Below are 27,297 nucleotides of genomic sequence, written 5' to 3' on the forward strand. Positions count from 1 at the left end.
GCATCTATGTTCTGCTTACACCCATGATCCATTTAACTGTGGCAGAAAAACTTGCTTCTCAGTTAGGACTTCCTATTTTGTTGTCACGCTGTACTGCAAGTGAGCAGTAGATTCTGTTGGCCAAAGAAACAATGAAAATCATTAGAGGCACAGAAATAATATGTAGTGGCATCACAGGAAACATGAGGTGACTTATGTGGCACAGTGGATGGGCCTATCCAATCCTTCGGAAGAGCATCTGTATATTCAACATTGACCATCAGTTTAACGCCAATTTGCTCTCACTGGAAAGACAGACAAAGCTAACTTGGGGATTCATAGGCTAAAATCCTCCCCCTACCCTTTCGTATATTCTCCAGCACAAGGATTAGGCCTGCACCTTTTAGCTGTAGAAAACAAACAGGGCTGGTTTCAGCCAATGCTGATTGAATAGTTCCCAGGTAAGAACTCTGAAATGTAATGCAAGAGATATGTAGGAAGAGATAAAATCACATACTATGCACGTGTTCTCCCAGCAACACTTGGGATTTACTTCCAGGTTTTTTGGCCTTACAGAAAAGATAAGATAAAACCTACAGGATGAAATTCCCATGCAGAAAGCTTGCCTCAATCTACCTATGCCTGTACTAGGAAGACTTATCTCTAGAACATCACGTATTTTCAGTGTATTAACCATTTTTTTTTCTTTCAACAGTATAAAAACCATCACCCAAGAACAGACCTAAAGTTCAGAAGAACCACAGTTCCCATTCTTGCCTTTAAGAATCCTTATAATTTCAGCCCCATAATTCAATGACCATGCATTTAAAAAATCCAAATCACATTTCTCAAGGAAGAGTCTTACAGGTTTTTTTTCCTCAAACCCAGTAAGGAAACAACCCTACCATGTTAACACAGAAGTATCAGCAGAAGTTGAATCCAAGAATGTGGAGTCTCCCTGTACCACTAATGTCAATGACAGTTATTTGATTATTCTGTAATATTATCAAGGGAAGTTGACAGATTATCCAACCATATTCCTCTTTTAACAAGAGCTACAAGTCTTTCACAATAAGATAAAAAAACTAAGCCCAACTGAAATCTGTTATTAGACAGAAACAAAGAGTACTTCATCTTTCCCTTTCAAACCAGTCAAATAAACATCCACCTGACATCAGTGGAGGCTTTGTCAATATTTTCCAAGGCTAATTGTCAATATTTGTCAAAAATATTTGTCAATATTTTCCAAGGTAAACAGACTTTTGTGACTGCTATAAATATGCAAGAATATTTATCATGAATGTGTCAAGCAGCATCCTAATTGTAACGAAGATGTACTGCCTGAGGAAGAGAGACAATTCAGCTACCTGTCCCTAAACTAAAGCTGTTTCAAGCATATCAGTTGAACTCAAGGCTGTCTGTCTCTGTGATAGTATTCCAGAAACATTTTCCAAGATATTTAATGGGAATAAATGTTTTGAATACACAGTTTTTAGATTTCAAGTTACTCTCAATCTACAGATGCCAGAAATTGGGATGAAAAAGCTAAAGACGTGAAAGAGGGTAGCTCACTTGTACTAAAGCAGGAATAATCAAGCCACACATTCAGACCAACTCCACTTTAAGTTAAAAAAACCAACCAACCCACCCACCCACCCATTCATCCTGCTTGCATGCTCCCCCAGTCTGTTTTTCCCAAGGTCACAGAAAGCCCCCCAGCCATGAAATAAACAAGTTACTGCAATCTTGCCTCCCTCCTGAATAGCGTGGGCACGTTCCATGAGCACAGCCACTAAACGCAAAGCTTCTCTGAGCACAGGTCTGTGCAACCGTACCCGCCTCAGCTCTAAGCAGAAACAGATTTGGGCAATAAGCCTGTAGTTAAATGGCTTGTTTGTCTGTGCCTGAACTGATGCCACTCCCCACACAGAGATTAAGGTAAGTTACTTTAGGTTCTTAACGCCAGTGTTAACGCAGTCTTTGCACTGCCTCAGCGTGATATTTGAATGACACTACTTAAATTGGACATTTTTCTCCTCAATTTGTTAGAGATGCAGAGCATAGAGGCTGTTACTGTGACTTTGGTGACTGTGCTAATTGTATAAATATACCACATGGATCTTAAAGTTGCAAGAAGATCAGCACCTAAGTCACAGTTTGAATATTAACTTAGTTGGACTTTTTCCAGCATCTTGGTTTCTTGGAAATGTTGCCATATTCAGGACAATAGTCTATAGCAATGCAAACTTCTACATGCCAAGCTAATTCCCAGATATCCCCTTCACTCAGTGCAAGGGACTAAAACAGTCATCTCTTATGGAGTTTTCAAACAATAAGCTTTAATTGCCTTAGAAAAATAAGCACTGAAATATATATAAATGTGATTACATTAAAGTAATTCTGTAGTCTAACATACTAGAAACCAAAGCCCAGTCATATTTTTAATGATACAGAGTAGCAAGATTTAGGTTTTAGAAATTTTCCATAGAGAATACCGAAGTATGCAGTATCTTTTAGGAAACCACAGTAAAGACGAGACAAATCTCCACATTGCAATAAAAACTAAGTAGATCAATTTATTCTGTATACTATACAGTGTGTAAGTTTGTAAAGAACAATTGACATTTTTATCACCTTAACATCTTGACTGGGTGTAAATATGTCCAATAAAATGTACTCCTGTGGCCTTTACACAAACACTGTCCTACTACATCAAGAACAATGAGAGGGAAGCCTTTGGTGCTACAGATTTGGGGACATATCTGTGAGGTTGTAATTAATCCACTTATCTATCTCAAAATGTGGGTGCTATCTGCTATTATAAGCCTACATGAGTATTACTCTAAAAACTAAACACTGTCTATCTTTAAAGGCAAAGATATGAAAGGGACTGCCAGTCTACAGTGCAGACAGGTTTTCTTTGAAAAAGGCAATTATCAAATGGTAAAACTCATATAATACATTATGTACATATGTTTGGATAGCTGAGTTATCTTGCTGGAATAAGCTGAAAGTAAGCATCGATTTGCTGTCATGTTTGATTTACTGTTAAGTGATTACTAGACTTAAGATTTATACAGTGTATAGAATCAAAATAGCTGTGTCTGCTGCTGAGGTCTGTCAGATGTGAAGGCTCGTAATCAGTCATTGACCTAGTATTACAGTACTTTAAATATACACATGGATAATATATTCATAGCTGTATTTGTAGTAATCTTAAGAACTGAAAGTCACCGAGTGAACATGGGAAGAACTCATGTTGTCCAACAAGCAGGACAAGCTGATTTCTAGCTGAATGGAATGTTTAAATTTAAATGGCTATTTTTTTTTAAACCTTCCCAAACATCAAGAAAGCTCACTTTATGTGAGCTACAGAATAGTGGCACCAGACAATACACAGCAAGTCACCTTAAACTGTTTAAAATTAATTTCAGGCCCAGTCCTATCATTAAGTTTCAATTTCATTTATACATACAAAAATAAAGAGGGATTTTCACATTAGGACAAACATCTATAAAAAGCAGCTTGCTTCAATATATCCAGTTTCCTTGCTAGTCTCCCAGCCTAATTTCTTACTTAAAGAAGTCAAGTAGGTCTGTTTCTTCAATCTGTTCTGCAAAAATCACAAATTCTTTATAGTACTAGTGGAGGATAAGGAATAAAGGCTTGACAGAGCCCACAAAATCACTAGAAAAGGGCTACACAGACTTGAAAAGAATCAGGTTAGCCATTTCAAAATTCTCTGGAATGACTTCTCTGAACCAAAGACATTATATAGATACCGATATACTTTGCTCATGTTCTGATCAAAACAGGACCAAATTAAGAGTATTCATTTCCTCCTGATCATATTCTTATGTTTGCCTTTAGAAGAGAGCATTGCAAAAAATATGGGCCAGCATTCTTTTTGACTAGCAGTCCTTTATCCTGCAAGACCTTTCTGAATATGTCAACACAAAGTGCATCCTTATAAAAACATGCACCTTTAAAAGTGTTTTCTCTTATAATACCTACATTGGTGCTTCGTTTTTAATAGGCTGCTTCAGAACTGTTTCTTTAAAAAAAGGTATTCAGTAAACTGATCTTTTAAAAGAGTTTCTTACACTCCTGAAGAACATGTATGAAAATTAATTACATTATAGATGGTAATCTAGTACTTATGACCTGCATCATAAAGATGAACTGAAGTTCATTCCCATTCTCTGATGTGAAAAGTTACCTATTTCTCAATAGGTCATTATATAAATACCACTTCCAGTCCTTTGTTTCCCCAAAGCCAGTGAGGGGCTGCTGTATAACAAAGAGAAAAGGAGATAGTTTAATACCACTTCAGGAGTCCAAGGAAAAAAAAAAAAAGTAATTTTACCCTTCTGCTTCCAGAAGTCTAAAATAGCCCAAAGACAACTGCATATCAAACCTTAGCAAGCCTAGATTTGGTGTCTGCCACAGGAAACTCTCTAGAACAGTACATTTAGCCATCTTCCATATCATCAGACATAGCATTTCAGCTTTAAAAGCTTAAAGAGCTGCTGAACATAAAGGGCACTTGCCTCCAAATTTTGGTACAAATTTCAGATTTATATTTGAATGCTGGATGTTGTTGCCAAACAAAATATGCAACTGCAAAAGCATAAGGCCTAGTCAAGTGTAAATGTATGTGTTTCACAAATTTCAGGTATACAAGTTTTACTTTCAGTAGCAAGATTCTGGGCTCTTAGTTTCAGGACAAGACTTTGAAAGATACAGAATCACTTGTGCTTTGATTGGCACATTATCTGCTTTTTAGAATGTAAAACTAACAGACGTTTGCAAAAGGTTGTGCAAAACTATTGTATTTACAAAAATGGCACAAGAGTGAATTCAACAGTCTATGCACATGCACACTTCATTCACATCTTTAACAAAAGTGTGTCCTAAGCTACGGAACTGAAAAGAATACCAGCTTCAACAGGCAGTTGTCAATAAGCACTAGGTTCACAAGAGTTACACCAGAATGGGCAAATATTGCCCAAGTAAAAACTCTATTGTTAAAGCTGAAACAGGTTTAAGGCCGTTCAAGTTCAAAAGCAGAAACAAAATTCAATCAGAGCCCTGTCTTTGTTTTTATACATGCTTTACCGTCTAGCAACTTGTGGTCTAAACCTCTATTTTAGACAACAAACCCAAACACAGAAGAAAAACCCAACACAACTGGAGGTTATATTAAATACAAATATGCTGTAATTAAGATGAAATAACAAAAGCAGAAACATTAGAAGTTGTAAAACTTGCGATGTCACTTGCTGGAACCAGTCCTACACTAGGAAATGGGCAATATGTACATTTTCAAGTAGATTACATTGCTCTAACCAAACTTGTCCTTTTTAATCAGTGCATTGTTCTCAACTAGTCCAAATACTACACATTTTACTCTTAACAGTACTCCCTTACAATAGCAGCACATGCTATCGCTACCTGCAAAGCTGTCAGTCTCATGACTTAGTGTAAGAAAGAAAGAGGGGGATATGAGGGGTGAGAAATAACTATTAAGGAGAAATAACAGGAATGAGAATAATCATGCAGTTCAGCTCTTCTCGTCAGCCAGCCAGCTTGCTAGCAACAAGAGATGGTTTCCGCTGTGGAAGATCCTGTGGAGTAGGAATATGGTCACCAGTGACTTCTGTCTTGTCAGGAGCTGCAGTAGGCAGTTGCTTATTCTTCATCTTTGCTTTAGCCATGTTGTAATCGCCAGAATCAAAGTATTTTTGCTAGAAGACAAAACACACATATATTTAAAAGCCTGAAATCTTATCAGATGCATACACTGAATTATATAGTTAAATAAATTCATTAAGTTTTAAGAACAAATATAAAATCTTTCCGATTTGGCAACATAGCTCTATGTAAAAAAAAAAAAAAAAAATCTTAATCAAGACTATTAAGCACATACAGTTAAACTCTTAACAATAGGCGAGTAAACAGTTAAAGTTCTATTAAACTCACAGCATACATGAACATTATTTTTACCCTGGTTTTCCTGAGAGCTCTGGTCTCTCACAGCTGAAATCTTGGGGTTTGTAAATTTTGTTGCAGTGAACAAGTTCTGCTACACAAAATTACACAAAACAATGCATGAACTAAAGCTGGAGAATACAGCCTGTTCTATAGTACCAGAAGATCAAAGTAGCGTGAAACTGCATGCTAACAAGAAAATCTCTTACTTGCACACATTAAAACAGTGAAACTATATTTCCAAAAATTTCCAAAGCAATTATTTAGTGAAGTCAAATCTACTGTGCAGTCCTTCTGATAAGCACTGTGCGAAGGAAATTCTTATCCCACTCTCCAGGTTTCTTCTGAATACAAACGTGAGTACATTAAGTTTGAATCTCTAAAACAGTGTTCCTTAATACTTCAGCAAATTTTTATTAGCATCACTTTCAACAGTCTTTTTTATTGTCCCATTTCTCAAAATATTAAAATAGCTATGGATGTTAAAGCCAAATGACTGTTATAATTTATCTGCATCTTGGTAAAATGAAGTATGGAATTTCATCCAAAACCTGCATCAAATCTTCAATTGCTCACTGACACATTTAGCAGAAAAAAAATCATATTTACAACTTACTATTCAGTCTACTATTAATGTACTTGTAACCCACGATTCTGAGCATATAAGGACAAAAATACCAGATTCAGTAAAAAGATTCACTAGCAACTGCTGTTACAATCCCCATCTCTGAAGAGAACAATCCCTCATTAGCTTTATATAGGCTTAGTCTCCAGTCAGTTGAACAACAGCCATCACTACCTGCAATCTTTAAGTGCTTCCAGGCAGCATTTTACTACTGTACTCTTTATTTTGCATTAGTACTAACCAGCTGCAAAATGTTCAGTAGCAGCAGTTGTTAGGGAGAAGTAATGTGAACACCTGACTTAACAGGACTTTACCTCAGGGCGAGGGGGGAGGCCTCCTGAAGAAGGCTTTCAATATTCCCAGCTAGAACCTTAAAAGTTACCGTATCTGTTTTATCCATGCAGCCAGCAGTACACCTGAACCACACACTTTTATTCGTATACCATCCCAATTCAATCCTTTTGATGCTGTAATCCCTGTTTACACCACAATGTTCTAGCACCTCATCTGCAGACTACACCTCAAGTTGTAACCAGGTTTGGGAAAAGGCTCCATCAAGGCTTTGCCCTTCAAGACTGAAGCAACCAAAAGCAACTTTTAAATAGCCTCTAGGTAATAACCGAATTGTTCAATCTTTCAACGTGTTACTGCTGTTAGCAGCTATCCATTTCTGTCCACGTAAGAGCTCCAAATGGAATCCCTCTACAGGAGCATGGTGTAGCACGGTTCTCATCTACTCCTATTCTGGAGAAAGTGTGCTAATAATGATGTGTGCATCCAAAACTGGACATTTCCGGAGAGCAAATATCAATGGGCAGAGCATGTCCTAGCTGCCAAATTTAAGAAAATCTGGGCTACAGCTGACTATATACATTTAGAAGAATATCTGAGAAAACCTACCATCTTTCATGCATTAGAATATCAGTCCATTTCTTCCTTTAACTTATTCCTGTATTTTCCTCTGATTTACTCTAGCTTCTCATAGATGGCCTGTATTTGATCATCCCTTTCAAATTGACTGTATCTGTCCAGGTGTCTTCGTGTCACAAACACTATCTGAAATCATACTCACTACCCTCATTCTACTTTAAACTTCAGCAATCCAGGCAGCCCAAAGTACACCAGGCGTCTATATGAAGTAAAGATGCTTCCTCATTTAAGACACTGAGCAGACTAAACAAAAAAAAAAAATAAATAAAATGGAAGAAAGTTATTACCACATTAGGAGTGGAGAACTGAAGAAGGCAAATTGTGAATTGGAATCCACAGCTTTATGCGATCTCTCATCAAAGCAGCAAAATCTCTAACAGTCAATTCAGACGCCCATTGGTCTACCTCTGCTCAAATTTGAAAATACAGGCTGCAACAACTTTTGTATTAAATAGTGCTATAACCAACATGAAGGTACTAAACAGACTGTTATTGTTGGTGGCAAGTTTTCCTCACATTTGCACTGAGTGCAAGCAGTCACTATTCCTTTATGGCCAGCAATGCATAGGGAGTAGATACTGGTCTGTTTTCCTGAATTTGCATCACAACATACACTTACCTTCTCCCTTCTGTGTCTACACATACACCGAACCCCCTGAAGTCTCCTTTAGGCCACCTTTGACTGCATAACAGCATAATTCACAAAAGGATTTCACCTAACCTATCACCTGCTCATTCCCAGCAGCCATTAACTATGCTGCATATTCTTCAACTTATGAGAGAAAGCTTATCCAAAAAATTCTGCCAACAGTAACAATTTCCAGGAGATGTTACCAGATAGCACAGAATTAGATCAGGACTGAGCTCCAACAGCTGGTTTGCAAAGGATTTATACTTAGAATCACTGTGTGCACTCAAAGGGCCTCGACAACAGTAAAAAAAAGAAAAAAAAAAAAAAAAAACACCAAAAAACCAAAACCAAACAAACAAACAAAAAAAAACAAACAAAAAAAAAAAAAAAAAAAAAACAAAAAAAAATCACAAAACAAACAAACCAGCGTGACATCAATGAAACCATCATCAGAAGTAGTGATATACCAGGATTATTTCAAGAACAGAGTTCTAGCATGCCTGAAAGGCATGATATAATCACTTTATGAATAATTAAATTTAAAAAATAAAGAACAGCTGAGTAACTAGGAAAATAAGAGACAATGGTTAAACATGGATCAATATTGAAATACTAACTCACTCTTCATTCTTCTATCATTATTTTTTGGTTAGGGTGTACATTCATAATTACACCACCATTCTCAAGCCACTTACGTCAGATGGTACCTGGTGTAACGTAGCAGACACTAAGCTTTCATGTGCTAAAAACATGGAAAAGAGTGGACATACATTTTGAGGACATAAGAATGGGCAAGATAAGATCAATACAAAACAGGGATGAGCTTCTGACCCTTCAGGTTTACTACAATATTTTTTTAAATCTATCACAGCAGCACTGGGCCAGCTTCTAAGTCTAATTTTTTCTAAAAAGTGCAGTTGGGCCACTGATGCTGTAAACAGCTATCCTGCTAATTTGGTGTTTGTTTTGTGGAAACAAATTTCTCTTCCTTGTACCTTCATAAAGTCTAAATTTATTAGCACTCTTTCACTCATGCAAACGCCTGTGGACTGGAAAAAAAAAAAAAAAATCACAGGTACAGGAGTTCTGGAATTTCTTGTCCATACCCTGTGGACAATAAAGAACTCACTCCTTTTTGAAGCCTCTTCCTCAAGAAGTCTGAGCCTCCTGGCTTCTGGCCCAGATGAGGGTATCTCGCTTTCAATTTCGCTTCTTCAACTTTTTCTGGGCTGATCACCTTATCCTCCATTTCCTGAAAGACAATCAGCAATACTGTAAGTGAAATATACAATAATGAACTATTTATGCTGAATATCTGTGCAGGTAATTCACCAACATGACAACTGCTGCTACCTAGTGAACATATCAATTATTTGAATAGACATTTTCATACATTCTCTCTCAAATACTGACAGCAACTGTATGAGTTCAGACTCCCATCTTAGAAACCTTGCACAGAAATGTGTTTGAATCTAATCAGTGAATTTCTCTTTCATATCAAAGTCGTCTAAAATTAAATTATTAAATTTTGGAAAAAAAATAAGCCAAAACAAAATCCCCCAAAGAAAAAAAATTTTTTGGTCAAAACAAGAGTGTCAATGTTTGTCCTTAGTGAAAGCTGGCAAGAGTTACAGGCCTTTTTTTTCAGCTGCCCTTCTTTGGTCATGAAATTGCAGAGACAGACTAGCACTTGCATTGTCAAAATCTAGCCTGTATGTCTGCTCTATCTGTTGCTATTCATTGTGAAACAGTGTTCAAGCAGCTCAGTCTCAAAAGCATGCCTGCTATCATATTAACAGCAACAATACTGTATTTCTCTATACATGTCTGTAATTACCCTAAAATTATGAGGATGAAGACAGCTGGAGAGTGCATTTGTGTAAAATAAAGTGCCTGTTTTATGAGCATACTGTAAAATATGGATGATCAAAGTAATCATTTGAAGATACTCATTTGGCAAAAACTGCCACTGTACATCCAGTCTTTCAACACTGACCTCTACTTTACACTCATCTGTTCCAGCTCATGTGGCAATTTGATGTATGAAGTACAATTTCTTCTATTAGATCACTTCTAAAAAATCTTCCATTCAGAATTATTGTTCTGCTATTTTCCAGTACTTGGCCAAGGCGTTGGTTAGGAATTTTTTTTTTTTTTTTTTGCATGGAAACTATTGCCAGTTCAGGGAAATTAAATTGGTAAGTACTGTAGTTCTTGAACTGTTATTATCATCTGAAGTCACAGGCAGACTTTTAGGCAGGAAAGAATCACCACTGAAATCATGAGGGCCTCACATTCATCTGTGGCTAAGGTTTCATATCTACTTAGAGCTGCTTAGGCAGCCCCTTCACCCTCTTTTCAATCTGTGACATCATCCTTCGCATTGCATCAGTCAGCATTACCCTGCGCTCACTCCACATGAATGGGTTACAGAAATTAATTCAACAGAAATTTTTTTTTTTTTCCCCTTCTTGGGCTGTGTTTCATTTGGGTAAGTTTCCACAGTCTGGATAACCAAGCAGCTGCACAAACAGGTATGTCAGCAGAGCAGCAGGGAGGACAGAGGAACAAGCAGCTGGGAGCTACTTAAGACAGAACTGTCAAAAGAACTAGAGCCACATTAGTCTAATCCAGTGCTTTCCTGTATCTCTTATAAAGCTCAAAGTTCCATAATATTCAACATCCTTCTGGTAAAAAAAACTCATAAGCAATGGTCATAACAGAGTTAGAATATAACATTGTCCAGTTGCTCCATTACACCAAGACATCTCAAAGACAGCTTTGCACAATACAGTGGGAATCTGAATTAAGTTCTACCAAGGAAAGATAGAAATTCTCGTAACAGTTCAAGAGAAACTTCAAGGACAGGAACCCATGTTTTTTATTAGACAAAAGCACAGTTAGGCAATACAATGCAAAATACAAATAAATATAAAGGGCAAAGTTTCCCTGACACTATTGAACACAGAACTATACCAATCCTCACTATATAAGATACTAGCCAAGACCACAGTTTTTGTGTGCTATAAAAATCATTCTTTAGCTGCTCTTTTTCCTATTGTGCTTTATTATCATGCCAACACTGACTGGATTTTCTCAAAAGCAATCCTTTCAGCTAAACACTTTCAACATCTAATGCTGAATCACTGGGTACTCACTGTTGAGCCAACAGACAAAGCATTCGAGGGGGCATGTTTTGCCAACACTAACCAAAAGGAGATGTTTTTTAAGAACAGAGAGGGCCAACAATAAATAGCTTACACAAATATGTATTCATAGTGCATCAAAGGAAACATTTATGCAAACTCACAGGGCTGACAGATCACCAGACAGCAGGCAATCAAAACACAAAATACCGTGTTATGCATCAGTGCAGCTGAAAAGGATAGAGACTATGGTCACTCACTGTTGATGACCAAGAACAAAGAAGACTCAAAAAACTACATATGACAAATTAAAGAATTTCAATACAAAGACTTGGGGTGTCCAGACAAAACCAACTGATGGCAGGTTCAAAAAATACTTAAGACAATAGTTCTTCATATAAAATACAGTTAAGCTGCAGAACTCCCTGCCAAAGGATATAAGGGGTGCCAAGAATTTGTATGTATTCTGAAAGCAACTCGATGTGTTCATTCACAGCTCAGAAGGCTTTTAAACCACAGATTGCTAAGACCTGGGATAGTTTTCTGGGGAAGATCACTGCATCCATGTCCTGGCTTTATAATCTTCTGTGGACTAGATAATACTGAGCACTCTTGGAGATGTGCTGTTGAGTGACAAAAGCTTTAACCCCAGCCAGTAAGGCCGTTCATATGTTTACAACATTCTCCCTTGAGCTACAGAAGCAGCAACCAAGTGACTAGCAAATTATTGTGAGGAGGGGTTAGAAATCAAGTTATATCATGTTCTTCTTCCTAGTGACAACCACACAAAAATGATAATTTTAGTTCTCTAGAGGAATCTGACACAGCTAATGAAGTCTGCTTACTCCATTTAAAGACAGCTTTTATTTTTAATCTTTACAGCAGAACTAGCAGTTTAAAGTTCCATATCTGTTGGACAACTGAACTGCATGTCTAAAAAAAAAGAAAAGAGCCATCAGCCTTTCCAAGCTCTGGTATGAAGAGCTCATCCTTCTTAGCAAAAGATATCAGACAAAATGTAAAGCAGAAAATGGGGAAAAACATGACAATGGCACAACTCTACAGCAAAGTGATGTGACAAAACCCAGTCCAGAAACAAAATGCAATACCTCTAGCAGCTTCCTGAAAAATGCAGGCTTTTAAGGCAAACAGAGAGTCAGTCAACCAAGCATATGTTCTCCAGTGTCTAAAGTTTCTTTGTTGCTGAACTTCCCCCTACCACCAATCCTGAGTTTTCACACAGAGAACAGGAAATGCTGGTCTTGGGCAAGTTTTCAATTTGTATCGTTCTCTTGTTTAATACCCTTCTTGCCTAACACATGCACAACCTTCTTACAGCATGTTAGAAAAGTTTAGAAAAGAGGTCTGATCATGAAAACACTGCCTCAAAGTTCATTGAGGGGCTTGATTTTTTTTTAGGCATACATAAATACTGCAAAATGGGTTGTTTATATAAATATTTCAGAGATAAGCATTAACTGAGTCAATGTTCAATTTTGCCTGCCCGGACAGTTTTAGTGAAAGTTACTATTGCAATGTCACAATAGCACTGACATCACAGTATCCTAACAAGATATAAACTAACAGAAAATCAAGTTTTATTGACATTATTATTATATCTCAAACACCTCATCAGATTAAAACTAAATTAGCAGATGAGTAAGACTCCAGTCTCTCAAAAAAAAAGGGTAATTTTTCAAAGCAGTGCAGAAGCACTGCATTTCAAGACTTCACTCAAACTCAGCAAAATCAGCCCCAGTCACCTGACTTCATCAGAACACACTAGAAGGCTTCACAATAAACCTGCTACCACATGTTTTACTATGCTCTTATTACACAGCTATTCTTGGAGTGCTGCATAGGCCAGGGATTTATTTTTATAGGCTTTGAACAGGAACGATATCCCTTCAGTAGTCTGCCTAGCATGAACGCACATTTAAGAGTAGATTACAGGCCTATCATAGAAGCTGGTTCTGATTACTGCACCCATTGAGAAGGTATCATTCCATATTAACCCCCAAAGCTCGCCTACTTGTATGACTAACTCATATTACAAATTGTAAATTATTAAACAAAAACTTGACAGCTGACGTAGATTAAGCTTTTTCTTTTAACGTCCTTCAAAGCAGTCCTTGTGTTTCATAACTGGCTCCCTATCAGAAATAGCTGCGGTGATTGCAACTGAGTCCATGTAGCAATGACAAGACTAAAAACAGCTTCTTAAAGGAATGGCACAACTAAAAAAAGTCACAGCCAACAGAAGGAAACTGTTAACTGCATACAGTCATCTATGAAGCCAAATCCCACTTAAGAAACAAAAAAATTATTAGTTACAGAGATAACGTAATAGTGCCACCACAAGATAACCCAGCCAGCTCTTCTTTCTAAACGCTTTAACTAAAACAGGCCACAGCCCTTGTGTTCTGGCTATTTCTCCTCCTAAATAGGTTGCATTCAAAACTGAAAATTTTCTGAAAGTGAAAGAAAAGTTTAGCCACCAGATTACCGCTGGTCTCCAGTCGCCGCGACCGTGAGCTGAAATTCTCTCCCCCAGGACGCCCCGGCAGGCAGAGCGCTCGGCGGAGAGCGGGGCTGAGGCCGGTCTGGGGAGCGAGGGAGCGCCATTAGCCCGTCCAGGCCGGCGCACGCCAGCGACTTAAGAGAGAATAAAAACTCTCAAGTGCAGGAGCCGACACGGTGGTGCCGCTTCTCCGCGGGCGGCCCGGCCCGCGCCTCCCCAGTCGCTCCGGCCTGCGCCGCGGCCCCACTCCCGCGGCGGGCGCCGGGCCCCGTCCCGCCCGGCTCTCGCTGCCCTCCTGCGCGGCGGCGGAAGGGCCGGGCCGCTCCCCCGCTCCGAACGGGTTCCGGGCGCGGCGAGAAGGGCGGCTGGGCCCGGGAAACGCTGCCCGAGGGGCTCCCCGGGTTGAGGGAGGGCGAGGCCCGGCCGCGGCTCCCCCGCTCCGCTTCAGCGCGCAGACGGAGGCGGGAGAAGCCCCGCGGGCCTCCTCCTATTCCTCGGCGAGGCCACCAGCCACCCACCTTCTGCTCCTCGGCCGAGGCGGGCTCGGGACCCTCCGCAGACATGGCGCCGCGGCAGCAGGACGGCGGAGCGAGGGCGGGCGGGAGGGAGGGAGGGAGGCGCGACCGCCGCTCCTCCGCGCAGCGCAGCGCCGCCACCGCCTCCCGCACAAGATGGCGGCCGCTGCAGGACGGCGCGCCGGTGGGGCCAGACTTCCTCCGCGCGCAGCCCGCCCGGCGCGCTGGGAGCTGTAGTGCGGCGGCTGCCGGCCCCGGCCCACCGAGCCGCCGTCCGCCTGCCCGCTGGGCTTTCCTGCAGACGCGGGCCCGGCCCGCCCCGCTGAGGGCCAGAAGGACTTCGCTCGGAGCCACAGCCGCCTGCAGAACTCCCGCGGGCAGCGTGGGTGCGGCGTTCCGAGGCCGAGGCTCGGCCCCACGCCCACGGCACCCGCGGGCCCCGCCACACGCTGACCCTGCGGGGCAGCCTCCGCGGCCTTCCTGGCCCCGCATCGGGATAAAGGGGAGAAACAAGACCTTTGCTGCTTGGCTAAACTTAGGTCTCTTTTACACGAGGAGCAGAATCCTCTGCAGCTTTACTTGAGGATTTTTTCTGAATCCCAGACACCTGCTGACAGCATAGGAGGTTTCTATATATTATATATGTATACAATATACTATTTAGTCCATTGGAGCTTCTTAACAGCATATTATCAAGTGAAGTATATTCTTCCCATCTACTTTTCACTGCCTGGTTCTTGATAGAACAATAACCTCCCTTGGACTCTTAAACTTTAAGGACGTAAAGGAGGGGCTTAAATAGCTCACTGTTGATAAATCTTTAGGGATCCCTAAATACAGGGATTATGTGAACAGTAAGGCATAGATTTCACATAACACTCAGATGAATTAACGTACACTCCCCCTTTTCCTATACAAAACTTTTACTAGCATTTTACACCACTTCCAGGCAATTTTGACCTCCAGCCCTCCCACCAGAGCATTGCACGTGTTCAGAGTGCCCGAGGGCTGATAACCAGCACATGCTCTCCAACCTGCAGACCCTGCACACGCGTGCAGTGAACCAGCCTGAGCACAGCTCGGGAAGGATAGACATGGACAGGCTTCGTGTGGTCAAGGTCCAGAAGACAGAAATCAGAAAAGTCCCTCAAAACAGCAGCTGTAAAGTCAGTGATTTTGCCACACTTGAATTTTACTAAAACCCCCCCAAACCAGTAGTTGGAAGCATTTTTTTGAGCACCTGAGAGATTAGTCCAGAGCCCAAGATTGTGTAGTAAGTAGCAGGGAACTCAAAGAATGTGCATATCCCTCATCCAGAAAGGGATACAGCAGAGCATATTGCACAGGAGATCACAAAAGGCACTGATTAGTATTTTCTTTTCCCTCATGATAGAAAAAGCAATGATAACAGTGGGTATGCCACACTTGCTCACACAAAAACCAGGGAGAAAGTCTGAGGATCTAAAAAAACAGAGCAACACAGAAGAATAATCATAGAAAGGATGAAGTTTGTATAGTTTGAAAGGAAGCAGAACAACAAAGCAGTGACAGCAGACAAGAATGTAAAATTCAGGATTTTTTTCAAATCTCTCAGGAAATTAATGTGAAGGACACAGTTTTGAGGATTCAACGGTTCCTTAATGAAATTATTTCTTTACGGAAACAAGTGTAAACGATACAATGAAGAAGCAGGATAGGAAGTAAATCAAGAACCTCAGGAAAAGCACAAGTTCTTCAATGGCCTTAAATACAAGAAAGCAGCATACAGAAACTAGGTCAATTTTTTAAGGATATATATCTAAAGCAAATCATGAAGACAAAGGGTCATAGAATCATTACTGAAAATTACTGAGCAAACCTTGTAAAGACCAAAGGATTTAATGTTTCTTTTGTTCAATTTGATGTGATCAAGATAGCTAGCGTAACATAGTATAACCTCAAACTGTAATAAGATTGGTTTATAGTATGCTTAAATCTGTTATTTTTTTCCTTATCTGGTAAATATTTTCAATTTGGATGAAAAACTATCCTTGAAGGCTTGGAGAACTGACTGAAGCAATCTCCAGTTAATTAGTGGTCATCTATATAAGAATCTGTAGAAAATGAATGGGTTTCCAGGAGACTGATAGCTTAGCCATTTTTCTGAATTTAAATAGGAGCAAGGAGAGGATAGAATACAAGCTATATAATTAAGCTATCTAATCAATAATTACCTGGGAAATAATCTAAAGTAAGCACTCAAAAGAAACGGAGCAGCTAGACATGAATTCACAATTAAGAGCAAGGGTTTCAGGCAATCCTGTTTCCTTTAACAAAAAGGAAACAGACCATGTGGAGAAGTGGGTGAAGGTGGCTGAAGTTCTAGACACCACCTGGCATTAATAAGGATTCTGACACTTTCCCATGCAAATTAGGGAAACTTAACTAGATGAAACTTTAATGTGGTGGAAGCAAATTTTGTTGGAAATGGATATCAACTGTTCAAACAGCAATGCTGTGTTTAGCAGGGTTTCACAAAGGGCTTTCCAGGGCCAATACTGCTCATCAGTTTCACCGGTGACCCAGACAATGTACTATAAACTTTATTAATAGTAGCAGATTACATTGAGTAAGAAAAGCTACAGGAACACTAGAAAATAGTTGCAATTCAGATTCAAACAGAAGATCAGATACAAAATCTTGGGTAGTGAGTGAATGAAGTTCAATAATGACACATGCAGGAAAGCTACCATATTGGGAACAAGCAGGTAGGATGCTTCTGTTACACTAAGTAACAAGATGAATGCAAGTTGACATCATCTTATACTGAAAAATTAAGTATTATAATGGGACACATAAAGAGGATTTTAATTCATAAAGACTTATTAACCGATCCTTCTGGTCTAATTGGCACAGAGAGGCTCTGCTTGGGATGCTGTGTTCAGCTTGAGGCACATCAAGACAGATTCAGACCAGAAGAAGAAAGCAAAGAGCCAGAATGAGAGGTACAGAAAATAAAATCTATGAGGCAAGGCTGACTGAACAGTCCAGGGTTGTCTTAGATACAGAAAACAAGACTGTGAGGGGAGATACAGGAACTGTTTTCTTTGCTTATAGTGAAGAGGCCAAGTAGTATTTGACTTAAACTGGAGCAAGATTTAGTTGGATACTATAAATAGCTTTCCTGCAATAAATATAGTTTAACACTGGAAGACATTAGTTAGAGCCTCCATCACTGGAGGCCCTCATAAACCACTCAACATTTGTCAGAAATAATTCTATATAGTTGAGCCTGTTGAGGAGTAAAGAGGAGCAGCACATGACCTCTCAAAAATTAGTCTAGTCTCATTTCTTAATCTGTGCACAGAAGGTCCCAGGGAATTCAGTTCATATTTTATGAACATTCAGCAGTTTTCCAGGTGTGTCCCTAATGGAAAGTGTTAACTCAGATCAGGCTGTAAATGGTGAATGACTTAAAGTTGTACATGGATAACCTAAGGTCACTTGCATGCTGAATCCATACAGCGACCAAGTGGGGTTTGACTATTTAAGTCAATACAAATTTATTTCCTAGACATGACTTAGAGTGACTACATATTCAAAATCCACACTTCTTAGCTGTTCAAAATGAATAAATATATTACTCTGAAGGGAGAAAGGGATGGCTTAAAGAAGTCATTTAAAGTTACCAAGATACAAACATTACATATTGTCAGTCCAAAATAAAAGGTTAATCTACTACAGATGAATTGTGACTTTCCAATAGAAGTCTGGCCTTCTCTCATCTTTTTTTGTCAAGTATGCAAGCAGATGTGCACCATGACACAAATGAGTACTTTGAGGACATATGCTAGGAAAAACTAGGACACATTCTCATTATACTAGTCTAAATCCTAGTTCTGTACACAGTACAAATGCAGTTGTATTTGACCCTTCTGCTACCAAAAGAAACCTCATCTCAGTTCTACAGGGCACACAAATGACTAGAAATTGCAAACAATCTCTTCCTGTACAGTTTTTCCCAAGTCTCTACAAAATAAATGCTAGCTAACCTTTGAAAACTTACTGTAACAGAGGGGAAAGTACTGATGAAGTGGGGAATGGTCTCAGTAATATCTGAGCTTTGCCCTTCTGTAGCAAGATTCATTTGAATATACAAGATAGTTGATAAGTATCATCTGGAAAGTCTGGTCTCCCTTACTTTCCCTGGCAGACTTCCTGGAGATTTCACGATACGCTGACTTCTCCTCTCATCTAAGGGCAGTGCTGAATATACAAGATGCACGTTCATTGTTTCTCCAGAGTCTTCATCAGATAAGCATGTTATACTCCCAAATGTGAAGGTCACCTTTCATATTACTGACACTCTGAAAACCTACAGTGATGTTAAGTAAAACATATAAACCAAGGCAAGACAGTTGAGAAACCGAGATCTTCAGCAAACAATGTAAAGGTTCATTTTCATTATTAAATATATATCTCAAATATAATCAAATGTTTCTAGCTTTATTTCTCAGTTACACAGTTCAACACTTAGCATAAACTGTTTATCTGACTGTGTTTTGTTTTAGGAATACACATACATATTGGAAAATATTTATATGCCCAATGTAGCATTTCTAGTAAAACTTCCTATGGCCACCTAGTGGCCTAAGTGGAGTTGACCTATTAAAAATATTTAGGATTACATGAAGATCCTCCTTATCTAAAAATAAAACAAAAAGTACAAGTTTCATAGCTTTTGCATATATTTAAGATATAAATACTAATTTGTTTGCACAATACATCCTTTAACACAATCTGAGTAATCAAATGGGGAAGGGCGCTTGTTTTATGTGAGGAAAACTATTAAAAAAGCAAAATAAAAGTGGCCCTTAAGAAAAGAACTTGTGGGAGCAAAATATGAATTGAAGCAATGATCTGAATGCATGAGTAGGTAAATAAACAATTTGCACTATGGTTGCAAGTATTACTAAATCTGTATATGAGGAAAAAAAAAAAAAAAGAAGGGCACCATTAAAGAGAAAAAAACTAAATGCTTGCATAGTATGAAATGTTATGGAAATTCACCTGTTGTCCCCATTTTCAATAAATTAAATGAATATCACTTAAAACATCACACAGATTAAAGACATCTGTATATATTTCAGATTTCAATATTAATGCCAAAAATACATAGTATGATTTTACATAGGATTTATGCTACATTAGAACACTAAAGACAAACATCACTTGAGTATTAAATGAAACATTAAATATTAAATAACTGAAAAATAAAATAAAAAGTGTAAACACTAAACTAACTTGGGAATTTGCTATTGCAACACATCCAACGAAGTGGTTTTAAACAGTACAAAAAGATTATATTTAAGTATGTTTCCAGTCTACTTGGAATACACAAAGCTCATTCCAGAAACCTTTTAAAAACTGGTCCAGGATCACATAAGAACCTTCTCTCTTGAGCGCTATTTTCATTCCTTTACAGACTTAACTTTATACTGTCATCTCTACCAATCTTCGCTTGTAAGGAGTAATCAACAGCAAAACAAATACTTTTCCATTGTTTGCTAGCATCTTGGTGAAAACTGAGGATTTGTTGGAGATTCAGTGTAAGATTTTAGTTCATATGCAGCGCCACTATCAACTTCCATGGATTTCCGAGAGAATAGGAGCCTTACATCTCTGTGGAGGTAGATCTTTCCAGATTTGGAACTCTGGAACCTGAAAAGATACAAATATCTGTATTATCTAAAACAAAATATTCATCTTTAAATATTATTAAATTAGTGATTCTTTAAGAGATCAAAGCCAAAAAACATTTTAACATATAAAATTAGTCACTTGAAATAAGAAAGAATAACCTAACATTTTCAATCTATTTTGTTTCCTTTATCGTTTAAATATTCTGTTCTTAATCACCAATGTAGTGCACAGCTTTGAAAATGGCATGGAATATTTGAAGTTCACACTGCAATCATGTATGTTGAAGATTAAAGTTCTCAGCAATCTAGAAAGGCAAAAAGCGCTCTTCAGTGAGCACTCCTGAAAATGCCGAAAGGGTGGCCTAAGCACACACAAAAGGGAAGGTTCAAATATCAACAAAGGCATATATACAAATATATATTTTGGTGCTAGCTGTCACAGACAGATTTCACTGCTCTCTATGAATGTACCATCAAGAAGTTTACTATTGCTTTATACCACACACCAAATTTAAGTCCAATTTAGGAAGTGGTAAGTACAGGCATCTCTGCAGGCAGACAGAAAAAAAGTTTTTTGCACAGAATATAAAGCTATTTCAAAGAGACTATAGTTCACTGGCCCAATCACCGAAAGTAAACAGCAACCCATTCCTGGGCCCACTTATGTTTCATGCTGCAGCTAAACAGCCCAATTCAGGTCCCTCCAAATCTGCCAGGAATGTGCCAGTTCCACTTTCCATGAGATTTAACAGCTATGTATAAAGAGATGAGATCTGCATTTCAGAGAACTGTGTTCTGTTAGACTTCATCTGGCAGAACTTCATTTCCTTCCTGTGACCAGGAAAGGCAGGAGACCCTAAGGAACATTTCTTGTGGCAACTGAATTTAACATCACTATCACTATGCCATGGCAAGGGAGAAAAGCTATTGCTACTGTGATAGAAATATAAACAGAAAGCTATGCTATTGTAATGACAAAATGATACCATTACAAATGCTGAGAGAGCAATGCGCACTATAGTATCACATGTATTACAATTTGCACAGATTTTTAATAAGCATTTACTCATTGACCCCACTGAAGCAAAAGTAGTATCTCTAGAATAAATATAGACATAATCAGACTGAAATTCTGAGAGGTAGAAGACTACAAAGGTACATCAAAGTTTTTGTCTGGGGTGGGCAGGTTGTAGAAATAGGTTCTGGTGCCACTGTTTTGGTCATACATGTGGTGCAGAATACCCTGCAGTCATCCCCAGACGAATGAAAATTCTGCTCTCCTAGATATAGCTGTTAAGGGCATTAAATGTGGTGGGGTCTGGCAGAATGCTCTTACTGACTCCCACAGAGCTCCCATCCATCACTATTTATGTGCTCAGTTCTGTCAGTGTGAAAGCCCTTTACGTGGTAGGAAAATGGGAGAAGATTCTATCTTAAGAGAAGACTCCGGAGAAGAGCACAAAAAGGAAGAGTGTAAGAGGTGAGGGACAAACTGAACACGACACACAGCTAATTCAGCATGTAGCTCAAGACATTTTAAAATGAAAAAAATTATTGAAAGATCTTTTGCAGCAAAAATATGATTGAAATGAATTCGTATAGAATAGATAAGTCTAGTTATGAAAGCACCATCATAAAGTAGAGCTCAATTCCCATTTTACACATGGATCTATCAGAAAATAATTAGCAAGGTCTATTTTCAAATTTCTCAAACTTACTATTTTCTATTAATGAGAATCCTGCCAGACCTCCTTTACACCCAGTAAATAATGCCTCCCTAGAACATGGCTTTTCTGAGCACAACATTTCACAAAGATTGCAGGAGGAGTGGAAGACAACAACAAAGTTCAGGGAAGTCCTCATCTCCACTTCCATCACCTAATTTTTTTTCTTTGAGAAGTGTTTATTGTAGTAATTGGTATTTAGAATGTTGCTTTTCATACATGCAAATACCTTAGAATAACCAAGAGACAGCCATTACATACACCCTTGTGGGGTGGTGATGCAGTGGCCAGCATGGGACTGGCTCCAGGGCTGTGGAGGCTCCAGTAGTTTTGTGTAATGGAATCAAGAAAAACACAACAGAGTTCTGACAGATGGTGTCATAGGAACAGTAACAATAGACAAATACAGGAAAGGCTGAAGCATACAAATATCAGATGAGCTAGAAAGTCTGGCAGAGGAAAGAAAGTGATAAACACTACTGAAGAAATGACAAATACAATCCCCAAACCCCTATATATATTTTATAGGCCATCAAAATTCACAAAGAACAAAGTAAGCCACAGAAACAGGATGATCACAAAAACATATGTAGCAAGACACATTTTGCAAGTGGAAGACTATACAAAACCTCTAAAATCTGTAAGTAAAATCATTAGGACAAGGATACAAATTTCTAGATCAGGAAAAATGCTGAGATATCATACAGATCAAAAAGCAACTAGTAAATCAGTAATAGCAGGTATTTTCAGCTTCTACTAGTAAATGTATCATATGCCACATTAGGAAAATATTTTTTTTAAAAAGTTTCTCAACACCTTGAGGAATCACTACTTTTAACAACCAGTTTCAAACTTACCCTCTACCTAGCCTTCAGTAACAACCCTTGTTTAGCTGTTAAGCAACGACAATCATGCTCCATGCAATTAAAAGGGGCAATATGTCAGTAACTAAAGCTGTTGACCAAGCTTTAAAAACTTCAAGAATGCTGAGCTGTGGGTACGTTAACTGTTTAATTACCTTTTATAGGGTTGCCAGAATGTGACCTAGAAACCAATGGATGGTCGTCACCCTCAACACTGGGCAGAAATGAGGCATGAGCTGGACTCATGGCTCTTCTGCTCATGTGGATTTAATTACAATGCAAAAATCCTAGCTTCACATGCAGCAAAAAACTTAACCCCAAAGCAGCTTCAAGAAATTACTTAAACTGCAGGTGCAACTCCTGATTTTCTTATATTGAATAAAGCTCTCCTGTCCGTGCAAGCTATATTTTATATCAATACTGTAGCTGTGGGTACAAATACAATCTAATGGCATATTGAACAGTATCTCAAACATACAAAACTACATGCAGAAGCTGCATACACAATAAATTTGACATTTTAAAAGAATGTTGTAGAAAATCTGGCTGCCAGTGTTAAGTTCCAGACCTATGCAAGCATTTTTACTGAATTACCACTTGAAAAGAAGCTTTCATAATGTGATTGCTGACAACTGCGATTAAGGCCTCGCGAGCAGATGCGACCACAATGCAGCTTACTGGTGGTGACTTCATTTGGTTTTTTAAGCAAAATTTCAACATGTAAGCTTAAGATGCTTGCTTTCAGCAACTACTGCAACTGAAACTGAAATGCTGTTCTAAGCCAACCTGTGTAACCAAAAAAAAAATTTCAATAGTTTAAATTTTTTACATATGTAAGTTTTCAGTAAAACAGGTTTGAGGAAACACTGCCACTTTTAAAAATGGAGTTTTAAACCACCTTACATATGAATTAATATACTACCAAGACTTTTTACGGTCTCATAATTAAAATCCATCTTTAGTAAAGAAGGTTACTAGATTGACAACTGAGTCTTTTGTAAAATCTGAAGTTCTCTGTAAACTAAATCACAAGACAGATCAGCATAAACTACCAGAATATTTCAAGGACTTTTGCAGTTCTTCCATTATGAGAGAAGACCCACTGTTTGGGTTCACCTCTGAAGCAAAAATCTTCTGCCATACTTCGTAGGTATTCACTTTCCAAAGCAAGCAGCTGAGCATTTTTATTATCAACTTATTTTTCCAGCCGGAAATTGATGCATTTCCAAATATACATTATAAATCCATGAGTTGATCTCTACCAAAGGTCTGAAAGCTGAGCAAAACTGTACAGGTATTTCAAAGCTAGAAGCATCAGAACTGCTACATTTATGTCTCTCAGCAGCTATAAGAAATAGGAAGCTCATGAAAGTAATTACTGGGTCTGTCTACAACAAATTTACAAACTACACTAAAGCAGAAATTGAAAGGAGACACAAGTCATCTACTCTTCATGCCTGTATGCCAGACCTGGTTGGCCACAGATTTTTGCCCACCTCTGTAGCTGATGCCTGTCCCCAGTTCCACTGCATCAGTTAGATCAACATTATAAGTGAATTGAGCCTTTTATTTGGGCTACACACATTTTTTCAGAATTTGCCCCTAAAGAAAATTTTTAGGGGGTGGTTAAGTCTGACATAGCAAGTTAGTGAAGCCTGAAAGGATGAATTTCAATCCAGGCTAAAATTCAGAATGAAAACAGTTCCGTCTCATCGTGATGCTATTTTGATACTCCAGTAAACCAACACGCATTTTTTATGACTGTCAACTTTCATTTAACAGGAAAGCTTGACCTGGAATCACTGCCCTATACAAAGCTGTGTTCCAAAAGTCTGCTGGGTGGAAATCAATGCTACTAAATAGGGAAAATAACATGCACCAGAAGTAATTCTACAACAAGGTAAAGTGAAAAGTTTAAGGTATTTGATTTTGTTCTGATAGTTTGCTTCAGAATGTCAGCTGCCACTGGGTTTTGAAGTGCTGCAATGAAAGCACTGAGTCTGCACGTATGTGGTTTGTTTACTACAATAACGCAGGCAGAAGTCTGCAAACTGCAGAAGGACAGAGTATATCCATCATTCCTCCTCTGCTTCGAACTGCAGTCTCCAGAATATCCCAAGAAATCTGGTTTCAGGCAATGCTTTGTAAATCATTTAAGGAAGATTGTGTGAATATTTTATAAAGTGAAAGGCATTATCAGCAGTATTGCATCATGAAATAAGTATACATTTTTACCACCAAACACCATATTTTTAGGAGTAACTTAGAAATGCTTTTCATGTTACAAGCTATTCTGGTAATGGGGCATGCATGTAGGACACTGAGCACCTTCTCTACATTGGTCCTTAGTTTTGGCATTTGCCCATGTAACATCCACACTCACCATTTCCTGTAACCTCAAAAAAAAGTAGATTGATCCATCCAGAACTAAATCTCTCTTGCTAAGAAAAAATTAAGCTTTAAAAGGCTATATAAAATAATTCAACGTCAAGAGCTTTATATTTTAGCTCTGTTTCCCCCAAACAGAATCCAAATTAATTATTAGCTCTTCTTCCTCTACTGTCAAGCTGAAAGACCAAGTTAAAAGCATCAATTTTTAAAAGTAAGTCTGTGTACATAAAGGTTAGCTGGGAAAGAAATCACAAGATAAATTTTGGCAGGTACTTGGTCTTTGTGGGTTTGTTTTTGTTTTGTTTTGGTTTGTTTTTTTTAACTCCAAGAAGCTTACCTCAGATGTATGAGGTAGCGTAGTAGCCTTTCTTCAGTCTGTTGATTATTTTCTCTATTGACAGTTCTCTTGACTTCTCGTCTCACAGGAACAGAAAAAGTTCTTTGCCGTAGGAATGTTTGATGATTAGCTGGCATTTCTCTCAAGTCATAGATCACCACAAACATCTTCACCACAGTTTTGTTAGGGTTAAATAAGGTCTGAAAAGACAAACAGTTTGATACAGTACTCTTTAGGGGTGACAAATTAAAAAAAAAACCCAAAACAAACAACAAACACACACAACCTCCCATCTGCCAAAATAGTCATGGGTCCTCTATGTACTTTCTTCCAGTGGCATACAGAAGTGTTGTTGAAAACAGAAAAACTGCACAATGTTTTTACATAACTTCAGATACTAGCAATTCCTATTTTCAAATGTAATACTAAACACAACCTAATCTGGATGAAACACGAGTATATGACTACTGTTACTTTGCTAATCTGCATCCCTATTTTTGTTTATTTTTCCAGTCAGCTTTTTACCTACACTGTTTTCTAGACACAATATGCTCACGGGAAGCACAGTGGTGGGCTCCACTTTTAAACCTGAAATTACCAATGTGTTACCCTGGAATGGGTTCTGAAAAGAAAGAGGCAGATCATTGGTTCAAAGCAATGACTGATTTACTTTCCTGTTTTCTCACAAAAAATAGGTGGTGTTAAAATGTTACAAAATTTAGATACAACTGAGTATTTAATCTTAATCCCTTTGGAAGGATTTCATTATTTGGGCTGTGGCCTAATTAATTCTCCATTACTTCTTCAAAGCCACGGTGTCCCCAACTATTCTGAATCTTCAGCAACTGATTTCAAGTCTCTTCACAGGACAGATGCGTTCAAAGGTTGGGAGTGTCTTTTTTGTCCCACAAATTACATACAGATTTCTACTCTGAATAACTACAATACCTACAGAGATGCACATTTCCATTGCTAGCTTCATGCTCATCTCCAATAACCTCATCTCCTCTGCATGACTTTCTTGAAATTAGTGGTTTCAAGGCACCTGTATCTGCCGAGTACGTACCACTTGTATTGTTCCTGAAGGCGGTACCCGATAACCCCTTTTACCAAGGGACTCTAAAGTAATTACACCCTAGAAAAAAAAGACACGGTTAGTTCACAGGGATAGACATAAACAAATCAAAACGTTCTATTCATTTAATTGTATTAATTCAAAAAACAATCAGCAATGTATAAAAACTAAAAATGGACAAGTCAATGCATTTAAGGTGTAGTTAAAAGTCAACAGTAGGGGCCTTACAGATACTTTGGCAGTTCATTAAAAGATGTGCATTCTCCTCTTGAAAAAGAATGCAAAAGAGGTACATTCTCCTCTTGAAACAAGATCCAAGTTTCCACATCTTCAAACTAGTAGTCAGGAAGCTACAGCAAAACAGAGCTTTTTTTCAAAATAGCTTGTAAGTTAAAATGGAAGATTTGTCTCCTCCTTTCCATTTTTATATCACTTACAATTGCATCAATAATACTCCAAATCTCACAGAACTAATTTCTGCTTTTCAAAGGCAGCAGATGTACTTAATCTTCCATTCTAATCCAAACTTTAGCAATGATGACATCTGCTTTTGTACCAGTTGTGATCTACAAAGCATCCGAGTGTCCCACGCTGGGCTGTAACCCTGCTGAGGCCACCCTTAGGGTACTGCCTTAGACCACACGTCTGATTAACCTGCAGTGCACAACTGTCATACCTCCCTGCACTGGACTTAAAAAAAAACAACCCACAACCCCAAACAAACAACAAAAAAAAAATCCCAGAGCAGAGAAACTATCTATACACACAGAAACAATGTTTCTGATGATGGAGGCACTATACAAATGTTGTATTAATCCTGGGAGACTCAGCCATAATAGCATGTTTAGAGCATTTGGAAAAGCCTGAAACAATGAAACCCAGCTAGGA

General features: G+C 38.5%; 2 protein-coding genes across 5 annotated transcripts in view; both read right to left on the reverse strand.

Annotated features, from left to right (window-relative positions):
• Window positions 1–2,529: 2,529 nt before the first annotated feature.
• Window positions 2,530–14,498, reverse strand: ARPP19 (cAMP regulated phosphoprotein 19). The gene is made up of 3 exons (XM_032982995.2): window positions 14,342–14,498; window positions 9,286–9,408; window positions 2,530–5,726 (listed from the first exon to the last, which is right to left on the reverse strand). Exons 1-3 carry the CDS (start codon window positions 14,384–14,386, stop codon window positions 5,556–5,558), a joined length of 339 nt encoding a protein of 112 aa, XP_032838886.2. The 5' UTR covers window positions 14,387–14,498; the 3' UTR covers window positions 2,530–5,555.
• Window positions 14,499–18,802: 4,304 nt separating this feature from the next.
• FAM214A (family with sequence similarity 214 member A) overlaps window positions 18,803–27,297 on the reverse strand; it is a 50,089-nt gene continuing 41,594 nt past the window's right edge. For all 4 annotated transcript variants that reach the window (XM_032982977.2, XM_032982978.2, XM_032982976.2 and 1 more), the window contains 3 exons: window positions 26,401–26,469; window positions 25,335–25,534; window positions 18,803–20,038 (listed from right to left, as the gene is read on the reverse strand). In XM_032982977.2, coding sequence (XP_032838868.2) covers window positions 19,885–20,038; window positions 25,335–25,534; window positions 26,401–26,469 — 423 coding nt within the window. In that variant the 3' untranslated portion in view covers window positions 18,803–19,884. The remainder of the gene's footprint in view (window positions 20,039–25,334; window positions 25,535–26,400; window positions 26,470–27,297) is intronic.

The sequence above is a fragment of the Tyto alba genome, unplaced genomic scaffold, assembly GCF_018691265.1.
Source record: "Tyto alba isolate M040663 unplaced genomic scaffold, T.alba_DEE_v4.0 Super-Scaffold_41, whole genome shotgun sequence".
Taxonomy (NCBI): domain Eukaryota; kingdom Metazoa; phylum Chordata; class Aves; order Strigiformes; family Tytonidae; genus Tyto; species Tyto alba.